Source organism: Centropristis striata, chromosome 12 (genome assembly GCF_030273125.1).
Source record: "Centropristis striata isolate RG_2023a ecotype Rhode Island chromosome 12, C.striata_1.0, whole genome shotgun sequence".
NCBI lineage: Eukaryota > Metazoa > Chordata > Actinopteri > Perciformes > Serranidae > Centropristis > Centropristis striata.
The window spans coordinates 34,708,883-34,723,182 of NC_081528.1; the positions used below are offsets into that span (position 1 = coordinate 34,708,883).

Sequence of the window (14,300 nt, forward strand, 5' to 3'; positions counted from 1 at the left end):
TTGCACCTATTTAACCCTTTATCAGGCGAAGAACTATATTTGGTAACTTCAGTGGATATCAAAATGGGGTCGAGAAAAAAGTTGCAAATTTACTAGATTAAAGTGGCAAATCTACAAGAAAAAAAGTTGCAGATTTATGAGATTTAAAGTGGCAAATTTGTGCGAAAAAAGTCGCAGATTTTTGAGATTTAAAGTGGTGAATCTGCGAGAAAAAAGTTGCTTTTTTCCCCACTTCTTTCTCGCAAATCTGTGACTTTTTTCCACGCAGATTTGCCACTTTAATCTAGTAAATTTGCAACTTTTTTCTCGAGATATTTTTATTTTGGATATCCGCTGAAGTTACCAAATATGGTTCTTCGCCTGATAATGGGTTAACAATATAAGGACCAAAATATTAGAAAAACTATATTTTTTAAGTTTTTTTTTTGTAAAGATCCCATCATACTTTCTTCAGTAAAAAGAATCCCAGACTTTGGTCCTCTGCCTGTGAAAATCTATGCAAACGTTTTATTGAACAAATGTCAACAAACTGTCGCAAATTTGCATCGCTGCAGCTAACAATAGTTTTGATGCAAAATATTTACAGGCAGATATTTTGCATTATTCTGTCAGTGGCTGGCCACGCTCCCAGTGTGCTAAGGCCTTACAACCCAAAATTCAGTTTAATATGATATATGAAAAAGAGAAGCCACAAATCCTCAGAGAGAGAGAAGCACTAAATGTTTGGCCTTTTGAGAAATATCTCCTAGTGCCACAATGAGGTCAAAATTGTTGGGGTGCACTACTTTGGTTTATGGCTAAATCACTGTAAACCTAATGACACTCTAATCAGCCTCAGCTGAAAATGTTAGCAAGCTGTACACTGCAAAAAAAGAAAAGTTGGATGAACTCAAAATTTCAAGGCAACAAACTTCAATAAAAATTTAAGTTGGACAATTAAACTAAATATTTTAAGTTTTGTTTTTGAGTTTGCTCAACTCTGAATTCTGATATTTGAAATGTCAGCTAATGTTGCGACCACAATTTTGAGTTAGCGTTGATACGCTAATGGCTACTCTTGTAGCTGTAACAAGCAGTGCCGCTAGCATCAGTTAGCCGCTAGCATCAGTTAGCCGCTAGCTTTCGCTAATGCCAGAATTTCACCGCTTTCCTGCATTTCACAACAAAGAAATAAGAGTTAGCAGAACTATTGTCCCTTGTTGTGAACTCCAACTTAAAGATATAAGTAACAACAACTCACAAACTTGTTTTTGAGCAGACAACTGGCTTCCTTTGTTGTGCTAACTTACATTATTGCCCTAAATGTCAATAATTTGTATTTCCAAGTTTTACCAACTTAAATCACTGTTTTAGGCAAAAAATACAAGTTGGCTTTTTTTGCAGTGTAGACTCTTGATAACAAGACTAGTCTTGTTTGGTTGTTTTGTCAGTGAACAAGAGTGGATTGTCATGAGTGAAACAGTTATCAAAAAAGTAACTAATAGGTATATCGACTAATAACACCTCCAGCTAATTTGATTTATTATATTGTCTCTTTTCCAAAACACCATAGTGGCCATAATTTACTAAAAAATCAATTTGTAAAAGGCTTAGCACTAAACACAGAGTATGCACTGCATCATTGTAATCTAATTTTGAGAAGCAAAGCTTTTTGTGTTGGTTATATTCTGGTGCATGTTGCTGCAGTTCATCATGCTCTTGTCATATACTCTGCCTTTGAGGCCTATTTTCCTTGTTTTGGAGGATTCGTTCCTTGTTTGCCGGCTCTTGGTTGAGCTGTGAGCTGCACCGGGGCATTGACAGGAGAACAGAGAGGGCAGTGTCCCGGCGTGGGCTGGCTCACATCCAGCACCGGCCGTGCAGACATCTCACTTTTATCACCAGCCATCGGCACCCCGTGCAGGGAGACCTCTCTGTGCTTTAATTTGTGCTAAATTGCGGAAACGAGCAGGCGAATACACAAATGGAAAGGCCCATTAGGAAGAACTAAACAAATTATTCAGTGAAGAGGTGGGCCCGGCCTGTTTTTCCCCTTTACAGGCAGAATCAGGAACCTCACCCTGTTGGTTTCCTGCCCATTAAAATCAATTTTTAAATGGGATTTTACACATTTATATCCTACCTATGCTGTGTAAAATGCTTTAAAAACATAAAAATATCCACAAAAGGCTTCCTCACAGTTGGATACTCACTAGTTTCCATCATTATGTTTGTGTAAATGTGTACGTGGTGTGCGTGCATGCATATGTGCATGTGGATTGCTACCTATGGAGCTTGGATGAAGGAACAAGAAACTGGAACACAAGGACAGTGTGTCATCTGTCTGTCCACCGCAGGACGCTGAGCTACAAAGCCAGAGAAGCATATGTGCATGTAATGAGACTGATCCTTTCTCTTCGTCTGTGTGTTTGTATCTTTACACACACACTGCGTTCAGTGTGTCCGGCTGACCAACTGTCCTCTTGTCAGCTTCACAAAATGTAAAGACGTTTTGAGGAGAAGTGCCGAGCGAGCGAACACCGTCAGAGGAGATCTGGTAACCGACCTCTGAGCCTCCCTCAGCATCTAACCCCACCCTGTCTCCCTGTTAGCCAATCAAAAAGCGTCTCCCTGCTCTTGCTAAACGAGCGATAACATGATTTATGCCCTATTCAGAGTAGATGCACCATTTACAGTAACACTGATCTACAGGCTTTGTTCTCTGGAAGGAGCAGAGGGCTGATTTTCCACATCCTGTGCCATACAGGGAGGCATACTTTATAGCTTTACTCACTCTGTCTTCATATATTTGACTTTAGATTGATGCTCTCCTGGAAGAAAATGTAACTAGATGACTGCAGATTTGATCTTCCTGTTAAATCACTGGCATTGTTTTTCATGTGGCTGGAATTGAATCATCAGATTTACATTCACTCTTCATTTCACTTAGTGAATATTCTATGACGCAACCTCTCTAATCCTATTTTTAATCCTGGTTAAAGGACTATGACCCCGGCTCTCATGGTGTATCTCTCTCATATGGTATTTAACTGTTGCATAACAAGGTCTCGTTAGACCTGCAAGGCAACAGATTGCACCCTCTGGAGCTTTTAAAGAACCAATTTTTTTAAATTTGAATATACAGAGTTTAAAGGGCGTGTTCCAGATACTCCGATGAGTCTCCTCATGTACCATTATATTTGGTTCACAAAGTCAAGCGTTGAATTTTCTGAAAAGAAGAAATACCTGTCGATCTGTCGACCTAGAAGCTGGTTAAACTTCCTGTTCTCAAGGTTTTTCCGAATCCCTTAAAGACTGAATGAAAAAATATTCTGTCTGTTGCAGCTAAAATAGATTTTTAACCAATTTATCAAGATGAGACTGTATTTTCTAATTCAGGTAGCTAGAACTGAAATATATATATATATATATATTTATATTTCAGTTCTGGCTACCTGGATTTTTATTTTTACATACATACATGTATGTATGTATGTATGTATGTATGTATGTATGTATATGTGTATATATATGTATGTATGTGTATATATATATGTGTATGTGTATATATATATGTATATATATATGTATGTATATGTATATATATATATATGTATGTATATGTACATATATATGTATGTATATGTTTATATATATGTATGTATATGTTTATATATGTATGTATGTATGTATATATATATGTGTGTATATATATGTGTATGTATATGTATATATACGTATGTATGTATATATATGTGTGTATATATATATGTGTATGTATATATGTGTGTGTATATATATACACACATATATATATGTAAATATATATATACACATATATATACACACACACACACACACATACATATATGTATGTATATATATATATATACATACATATATACATATATGTATGTATGTATATATATATATACATACATATGTGTGTGTGTGTGTCTCTACTCTCTTTGTAAAACACTAGGAAGACATGGCTGTGGTTATTTAATTGAAAACCTAAAATATTGGGAAGTACATCAAATATATACCAACATTTATATTACTGATAATAAAATCTGGAATTTTAGTTAATGGCTTAGCCGGTTTTCCAAATTGTACCGTCAACCAGTGGTGGAAGACACACAGTTTAAAAATACTCCATTACATGTAAATGTTCTACTACTTAGGTAATAATATAGAAGTATTAGCAGCTAAATTAGGTCGTTAGTCCAGTAGTTCAAAAGGTCATTATATAAATCAGAGGGGTGAGATGATTAACGAGAGAAGAAAGAAGAAATAAATTCTCTGATCTTTGCTATTTTCCTGAACTAATTGATTTTTTGTTTATTCTGGAGCAAATATTAAAATGAAACTAGGCAACTAAGATTGGAAACCACTGGTTTTAATGACTTAAACAATGGATCTTATAAATCCTTAAATTCATTATATGTTTTTAAATTACAATCTTAATCCTAATTTAACAAGGTCCTACAGTTTTCAACTGAACTCAGTGGTGTAAAAGGTGCAATATTCCTCTCTGCATTGTAATGTGGTGGAGGTAAAACCTTGATTCCAAAAAAAGTTTGTCTGCCGTGTTGAACATAAATGAAAACAAAATGCATCAAATTCAAAATGAGTATGTCAGATTTAATGTTTTTTCATCCAGATGGTTAGAAAAAGATTCTGGAAGTTGTTGAATAACTTTTTCAGAGATTGCTGCATTTTTTCCTTTCAGGAAAAAACTATGTTTGGCCTTGTGGCTCACATATAATCCTTATATATGAGAGGCAAAAAATGGAGAGGCACGATTTTATCTGTGAAAAAGCGCAAAAAATTTGTTTTAGATTTCTGCCACAGGGTCTTGACTTACGAAATCCACCACTACTCAGAGTATTTACCAAGTTGGGTAATGAAACGGTCTCCTCCCTGTTTGTGTAAAAGAACGGAGAGGGCAAGTAGAGTTTGCAAGCTTTTAAAAAAAAAAAAAAATTCTCAGCAGTGCCCTGGAAACAGAGTCAGATGTTTGTATGACAGAGGGCTGTTACTGAGGCCCGCTGTTGATCTGCCTGCACAGTAAGTGCATAATTCATCTGTAGTATGATTCATTCTGATCTGCAACAGCTTACATCTATTAAGTATTAATAAAGGAAGGGCTTGAAATGTTCAACAAAGGTGCATGTCATGAGTCACAGAGGCACGACACGCTGACGTATTAATCCTGGGTTCAGTGATTTAATTCAGCAGTATCCCTACTTTTAAGGCTTTTCATCTTTGAGCTGGTGTCATCCTGAGCTAAGAGGAGAAATCCTCTGGATCAAAGTCTGCAGCAGACACACCCTAATGCATCTAATGCCCATCCACTCCACACACACACACCCATGAAAGTGGACTTCACACTTTCCATGCAGGATCAGCTGTACTGTTTGTGGCTTATCTCTTATGCAACACTGTGTAACTGTTTTATAATAATGTCATTATTGACCTTTATGACCAGCTGATTTGCAGGTTTTTCAGCTAATGCGATCCCATTAATAAACAATTAAAGAAATCTGTTTTTAAATTCAAAGAGCTCATGGCCTAATGGTCACTCTTTAATGAGTTTATGACAGTTGCCTCGGGCCCATTAAGTGAACAAAATGGAATACAGCATATGGCAAACACTAAAAGGTAATAAAAATGTATCATTGTGGTGTAGTGTTGAATGCATTGTTGAAACAAGGCTATAGTAAACTTATCATCCCTCAAAATGTATGATGTAGACTGAGATTTTGCCTTTTAATTTAAACATTTGTCGTCAGAACCGTAGAGTGTATGAAAGAAATGGACGAAGCCTTGAGTTTGCCATTTCTGTCGTTGCCAACTTGTTATTTTTTTGTAAGAAGTGACCACATCTGGACGAAAGTATCTGACTTTAAATTGGACGTGTAACAAAGCATGGCACTGATTTTTTCATCTTTAAACCTTTTCTTCATCTCCAACAGAAACAGACCCAGGTATACAGAATACAGTGTGAAAGGGTCAAAGTTATGAGACCAAACCAACTAAACGTCCTTTTTTTATATCTATATAACGTTATATATAACTTTATTGACACGTTGCCGTGGATACGCATTGTTCTGCTTCTCTCCTGGTGACGGCTCGCCTTGTTAGTGATCTGTCAATCAAAGGTAGCCCCGCCCCAAATCATACAATTCTTTATCTTCTATTTTCTTCTAAATGGGGCCATTATTAGAACTATTGATGTCAAATTGTCTTGAAGATGATTTTTAACTAGTGATTGAGGCCATAGTGTTGTCCTGAAAAAATGTTCTGAGGTAATAAATCAAGTGAGAAGTTTTCAAATTTTGCACTGAAATGAATGGGCAGATTTTTTTTGCAGCCAAACTTAGCGCCCCCTGCTGGAATTTTTGTTAGATTGCAGGCTTAAGGCACTTCCTGGTTGGCCTCCATGCTCAGACACGGAGGTTGCCGCCTGGTCAGAACACATAAGAGTCATTTTCATGTTGTAGCTGTCGGGGGTACTTGAGTAAACATACTTCACGATACTGTAAACACTTTGCTGTGAGTCTCAAAAGAGAGGCAGAAAGAGAGAGGATGTGTAAGAGGCATGTGAGAGTCACTTGGTGGTCTGATTGATCTCCGCGCTGATGAAAACATTTCCCCCACATGGACACAGGGCCTGATTAAGTCCAGTTTCTTCCTGCTGCCTCGGTGGTGACTGATGAACACGCAGCGTCACAGTGCCAGCACCACCCTGCTCCTGAACAGCAGAGGAAACGGTCACATCCAGGAAGGACGTGGAGGCCCTGATGGGAAGCAATGATTGAGTGTGCCTCCAATACCTACCAGTCATCATTACGGGAATTACACTTCATCGACAGACTGCCTCTCCTCAGTCTGAATCCACCGGCTGCTCCCTGCTCTGACAAATGGGCCAAACACACTTCAAAGGCCTGGTCCAGTGGAAATTTCTATTGATTTGATCTCTGCTCCTTGTTTCCATTAGTGTGAAAAAAGGCACTGCAGGGAAACTGCTCATACCGGTTCAGCAGGTGTTGTGTTTTCTGTGTGTGTGTGTGTGTGTGTGTGTGTGTGTGTGTGTGTGTGTGTGTGTTGTTTCATCGGTGCACAGGTATGCTGACGTACCTGCATTGTGATTCTGCTTGAACAGGTGTGACTAAACAGGTGGACTTTGCTCTCTGCTATGTCGTGCTGACTGGCAGGTGTTTACTCAGCTACCTCCTTTAACCCTTTATCAGGCAAAGAACTCTATTTGGTAACTTCAGGTAATATTTCGAGAAAAAAGTTGCAAATTTACTAGATTAAAGTGTCAAATCTACAAGAAAAAAAGTCGCAGATTTAAGAGATTTAAAGTGGCAAATCTGTGCGAAAAAAGTCGCAGATTTACGAGAAAAAACACATTCACCACTTTAACCACTCCCATAAATCTACGCATTTTTTTTCTTGTAGATTTGCCTTATTTTCTCAAAATATTATTTTCAAATATTTTTTTACACATTCTGGCAGTATGTAATATTTTCTAATATTCTCAAGGGTTAAAATTTGGCATTTGCAAGTATTTCAATGAGTGTCCTATTAAGAGTTAAAGTAGTGAATCTGGGAGAAAAAAGTTGCTTTTTCCCACTTTTTTCTCGTAAATCTGCAACTTTTTTCACGCAGATTTGCCACTTTAAATCTCTTAAATCTGCGACTTTTTTTCTTGAAGATTTGCCACTTTAATCTAGTAAATTTGCAACTTTTTTCTCGAAATATTACGTGAAGTTACCAAATATAGTTCTTTGCCTGATAAAGGGTTAAAGCTGTGTATGTATGAGTGTGTGTTTTGGTACTTGTGACATAGTGAGGACCGGTACATGATTTTAACTGACAGAATGAGGACTTTTTTGGGAAGTGAGGACATTTCGGCCTGTTCTGGTTTCTTCCAAGGCCTGTGTAAGGTTTTAAGCTTTGAGCTTTAGGTTAGGGTTGGGGTTTGGCATTTAGTTGTGATGGTAAAGGTGAGGAAAAGGGGAAAAACATTGCATTATGAAAGGTCCTCACAAAGATATAAGTATAATGATGTCCGTGTGTAAAGCCACCCAGAAAAGACGAGACAATATAATGGATGACACTGTACATGGTAAAGTAGATGATTGTCAGGGTTCAAATCTTAAAGACAGTCAGTTTAAAATGATATAAAACAGAGGGACTGGAAACTGAAACAAACTTTATTATCAATCAAAATAAATGCTGATTTACTTAAATGACTAATTGGCTCAGCTCCTATTATATTAGATGTACACTGCAGTCCATACATACTTTGACAGATACACATCTTTGTGTTATGTTGGCTCTGTATTCCAGCACATCAAAGTGCACATTGAAGTAAAGAAAATGAGTACAAGAAAGTTTGATCAAACAAATCCTAACTAAACCTGAAACAATCACACTGTAAAAAAACCCTCAGACATCATTAATGCGGCTTTCTATCAGATTTTGCCTCCCAGAATAATTCATAGGTCATACTCATTTATGTAACTGTATCTGCAGAGTTTCTGGCTGATATGTGATACAGATAAATGGCTGCTGTCCATATGGGATATTATGTTCCACACAAATGCACCTTGTGAACCCATTTTGTGGAAGAAAAATCATTTTTAAAACCTTACTGCTTCAACTTGATTTAGTTTGTTTTACGTTTATTAATCTGCCTATTATTACCTTCACTAAATATATCATGTTTCTAGTTTGGTTGGTTTGTTTGTTTGTTTTGTCTGCAGGACAACGGAAAAACTACTGGCCCGATTCTCATGAAACTGGGCCGATTATCTTACATTGCAAGATAACATATTTATGCTGCACTCAAGCGTTGTCAGAATAATAAAATAGGTTTCCACCCAGGGAATTCACATAAACACCCCATCAAGTTGGAACAACAAATCTGAAAGTTGGCAAAAATCTTGGTACATATTTCATGGCTCAGCTGATCTGTTTCCATTGCTCGTTGCTGTTACTCAAATACTGTAAATGGCTCTTAACATGTTGCTCAACACTCAAGCACACCAAATTAGGAAGAATGACTTTCTAACTCCAAGTAGCTTTTGTAATAGTTTTCTTTAGTAAGTGATTAATCATTTGGCTTTTAAAATGTCAGGAAAAAGTGAATTAGTATAGTATTCAAGGTGACGTTTTTATTTATGACGTCTTATTTTCCCCCAAAGCCTAAAGATGAGATTAATTTATTATCATTTATGACAAAGGAAAGCAGCAAATTCTCACATTAAATATGATGGATTTAGAGAATGTATGGGATTTTTGAAAATTAATAAAATACTTGCAGTGATTGACTATGTTTAGTCAATCCACTTGATTAATCAACTAGTGGATTTGATCAATTTGATCAATTTGCTGTAAGAAAACAGCCAAATTGTGACAGTAACATACTGTTTTCCATTAAAAAGGTATTATACTGTAGAAAACAATGCATTCTGGGCAATATTTGTAGGTAGCTTGCTGTTTCCCATAAAATATATGATATATATATATATATATATATATATATATATATATATATATATATATATATATATATATATATGATATTTTCTAAGTCTTTTCTTGTCCACATTTTTAATGTATTTCACTTAACTAACTCATTCAGTATATGGTTTATTAAAATTACTGAGGTTACAGTAAAGACAGTGCTTAATTCATAGTAATTGGCTTTCAGACAGTAATATGCTCTATTTACAAAAGATGACTGCATTGCATACTGCAACAATATTGCAACTAGCTTCAGCACTATACTGTGTTTTAGTCTACTGTAAAAATCAATGAAATGTAGGATTTTACTGTAATTCAGTATGTGGTTTTATCACAGTAACATACTGTAAAGTAAATAAACTGTATCTGTAAAATTAACAACCCTGCTGCCAGCATTCTACTGTTAATTTACAAGACAATTAATATTCAGTGTACTTACACCGAATATGTATAATTGACGTCAACAAAACGAGAATATGTAAATGTATTGTTACAAGAAGCCTGATGAAATAACTGATGTGTGTCTCTTCAGAGGAGACGCTTCCATATGATGAAGCAGAGTGTGTGTGCATGACATGCAGTACAGCAGTTCGTCTTGTACAGGATATGGCACAATACCTTGCTCTCCTGTAGTGCAACATTAGTGTTGCATTATGAATATATGATCCCGGCCACTTGGGAAGGAGATGAGGCTGTACAGTTTAACTATTAATAGCTTCATGCAGAAGCCTTTGCTGCTGCTGCTGCTCTGTTCTGTCGCAGCACTTTGCACTGCAGCTCACATCTGTTATCGCTCTGAGCAGCAGGCCTTCTCTGTGGAGCCCTGCCGCCTCTAATCTCAATGGCCTGGCAATCAGAGTTATGCTAATGTTCCTCCGCTCTTCCACCAGAAGGTGAGCGTAGCGTGGCATGGCGTTGTTTATTCACGGTCCAGAGAAAGGGCAGCTCTCACAGATCATGACCTTCATGATCAAAACACCAGTTCAGAATATGCATGTTGTTGTGTCATGCCCTCTCTGCACATACTCTTTTTGAGAGGGCTCTCCTGCTTCTGTTAAGTTTCTGTTTGCAGTTGTCGTGTGAAGCTGGGATGCAAAAATATGAATTATTTTAATTTAAAGAGTATTTCTTGGTGTGAGGTTGAGGGCTGCAACTGGCAACAAGATTGGTACTCAAAGACTGCAGAGCTTCATCAAGGCCTGTTATGTTTTCACATGCCATGGATGATCCCATTTCCAGAGTTCGGATGTTTTTCTTCCGTGCTAATGAGCTTAAGGTCGTAATGTGGAAACAACAAAGACGTTACAAAGAAGATGTGTTGTATTTCGTTGCAGTGCTTGCAGTATTTGCTAAGACTAAAGGGAATGGATCAGATAAATCATGAAATGTGTAGCAACGTTTCTGCTTTACTTTCCTATTTGAGTCCACATGCTTCTTACAATGTTAATGCAAGTGTAAAATGAATTTGTGTTTCCACACCCTGATTCAGATCTGTTACAAATTTTTAATGGGTTCTTCATCGGGCCATGCCACACCCTTTCTCCAAGGTTCATGAAAATCGGGACAGTTTTTTCTTTTTACATAATCCTGCCAACAAACAAACAAGCAGACAAAAGTTCCCTCCTTAGCAGAGGTAATTATTAATTATTTTGTCTATAAAGTGCAAAAAAGTTAAAAAAATTGCCATCATATTTCCCCAGATCCAAAGTGTCCAAAATGTCATGTTTTGTTTACAAATGATATGAAAGGAAAAAAGCAGAAAAACTCACAACCTGAAAGCTGGAACCAGAAAATACAATTAATCAGTTATGGAAATGCTAATTAAAACTCTGGCAACCGTCTAATCAAACAATAAATGAATCGACTAAGTGTAGCAGCTCTAATCATGACAAAGGAAGACAAAAAGTCTTTTACTTCCAGTTCTGTTGTAAACTATAATGAGGCCAAACAGAGTAACTGCAGACAAAAACCGTCTTGACAGCTTCTCACTAGATGAAAAGAAAAAGCTTCGCCCTCTTCACCTTTCTGACAAACTTCTACCTGCTTTTAGACTGGATCTTTATTTTCTTTGTTTTCTTACAGATGTCCGTACCTGGCTCTCCATCTGTCTCCTGCCATCCCAGTTTTTGCCGCTCTGCTCTTCCTCTTTGTCCTCGCCATGCTGCTGAGGACCAGCTTCAGTGACCCCGGGGTGCTGCCACGGGCCCTCCCAGAGGAAGCCACGTTCATCGAGATGGAAATTGGTGAGTTGCTGGCTTTCAGATAGTTTTAAAGATGAGTGTAGCGCCCATCAAAATACATCTTTATAGTAGGTGAACAAAGGGTTTAACTGAAGAAAAAGGATCTAAAAGAAAGAATGATTACTCATATCAGGAAATAAAGTAATTTTTAACCTTTTAGACGAGCCTTTTTAAATATACCCAGTCATTGCACAGCTGTCTGGGACCAGGCTATTTCCAGAACAATGGCGTTCGGAAACACTGCTGATGCTTGACTTGACTTGTCTACTGTGTAATATTTCTGGTCCCTCTTTCCTCAACTCTTCTTGAACATACTTAGCCCCCAGCAACAACACACACCTTTGAAGCCACATTGGCAAAGTGTCTGGGAGGCGGGGCTAAAGGAAACTCTACTGCAGTGTTTCCCAACCTCTTTTGTATTTTACATTCGAAAAATCAAACGGCATACCACCAAACAAAAATGTCAAAAAGACAGTAAAAAACACCCTTAATATGTTTAGAACTACATGTGTCATCCGTCACAATTCCAACCCTCCTCCTTTATCTGCCTAGGAACCGGCAAAAGTGACCCAAAACAGGCTGTTAGCCAGCCAGTGGCGACTTTGCACATGCACGATTCATTTGCAGACTATTTTTGTCGGACGACGGAGAACAGCGCATCAATTCGGCACAGAGCAGGTCGTTCGTGGCAGGAAGTCGTGCACAGACACAAAATAAAACATCCAGTATATTTTCAAAATAAAGTACCTCAGGTTAACGGCGGATCGTATTTCACAACTTGAAGACGTAATGATGGGCGGGGACAGACCTGAAGTCAATAGGTTAGAGGTTTTCACTCGTCTTTTCACCCCACTGACACCGCTCACTCCGCTGCTTGTTGTAAACAAACAGAGATCGATACAGAGCTAACTGTTAGCCTGTTAGCACATACACACTGTACTGCTACAGAGCTAACTGTAGCTAACTGCCGCTAACGAGGTCGGCCGGCTTGTTAGCGCTCATTAAGATGGAGTTGCTGGATTTGTCTCCAGTCACTAATAAGGAGATGTTGATTCTCTTCCGGTTATATAATTTGATTACGCGTGAATTCGCGAGAATCGCTGATACACTGCTCTGTTGGAAGAGCATTTAATTGTTCTGCCTCTCACTTCACGCCGCTCACTTAGAGTACCAATCAGGTGAAATTGGATAATCTTCCACGGCACACCTGATGATTTCTTACGGCACTGTTGTGTGCCGCGGAACACCGGTTGGGAATCACTGCTCTAGTGTGCTATTGGGCACTTTAGGGTTGAATCAGATGTGGAAGATTTGAGTTATTATATACACGGAACACTTTTTTGGCTTCATGCACCACTGAGCAACAAGAATAGAATAGAATAGAAGAATAGAATAGAATGCCTTTATTGTCACTATACACATGTACAATGAGATTTAAGAGCTGACTCCAGAAAGCAATGCGACAATAAATAAAATACATAAAAGATATACAATATAAACATAAACATACACCTACTTAGGCAAGTAAATGTAAAGAAAAATAAATACATATATAAGATATAATATAAAACATAGGCATGAAAGGGAGGTAAGGTGCACAGTCTTCAATTCAATTTGCCATGATGCTATTTAGTGTTCATAAATATATTGCACATTGAAGGACAATTTATTGCACAAATTATTGCACATTGCAACAATCATAGGAATGGGCCCCGTCTGTAATACTGTAACCAGTTCTTTATACATCCATTGAATTTTACTTATTGAGTGACACAGCAAGGTGTATGTTTGGCCATGTAATAGTTAATAGCATCCCCTCTTAAACTCTACACAGCATGTGCATAATGCTCTACTAATAAATGCGTCCTGTGGATCTCAAGAGCTCGTACTCGACACTCTACTTCCTCTGATGACACTCCTCTAATTTAAGTCATGTATTTAAGGAAACGTTCACATCCACAGTGACATCAAATGGAAAATTTCAATGATAATAAATATTTATTAACACGTCCATGTAATTTTCATGAAATATTTAGTATCTCTTTTGTTTGGCTAGAAATAAACAATCATTATGCGAATCTGAAGAATATTTGTTAGCACATTTATGTATAGTATTTGATTTGATTTGATGTGATTTATTCGGCACAGTTTTCAAAGGAAGAAAATAACAACAATAATACAATTTATATATTCAATATACATATTGAAATAAAATAAAGACATGCCAGGAAAACCCAAAAAACCCTCATGGGGCTTGAATAGTGGGATTCCCTAATAAAACATAAAAATAAAAAAGAACAAGAAAAATAGAATTATACAGAGCAAGAAACTAGAAAAACAAAACAAAGGCACAACATAGCAATGAAACAAGAATTATAATAGGTTATTGAAACAGTAATAGGTTTTTTAAAGGTTTTTTAAATGATAAACGAGAAAGGTTGAGTAAGTAAGGAGGAAGTGAGTTCCATATCCTGGATCCTCTTTATGTAATACTAAACTGTGATGAGGTGGTTCCTGATTTGGGAGGCCGAAGTTGTAAAG

The 14,300-nt window shown here is 37.3% G+C and overlaps 1 protein-coding gene across 1 annotated transcript in view; it reads left to right on the forward strand.

Moving 5' to 3' along the window:
- The window catches only part of zdhhc9 (zinc finger DHHC-type palmitoyltransferase 9), a 37,891-nt gene that overhangs the window by 4,388 nt on the left and 19,203 nt on the right, over positions 1-14,300 (forward strand). Inside the window, exon 3 of the mRNA XM_059345930.1 lies at positions 11,602-11,762. Coding sequence (XP_059201913.1) covers positions 11,602-11,762 — 161 coding nt within the window. The remainder of the gene's footprint in view (positions 1-11,601; positions 11,763-14,300) is intronic.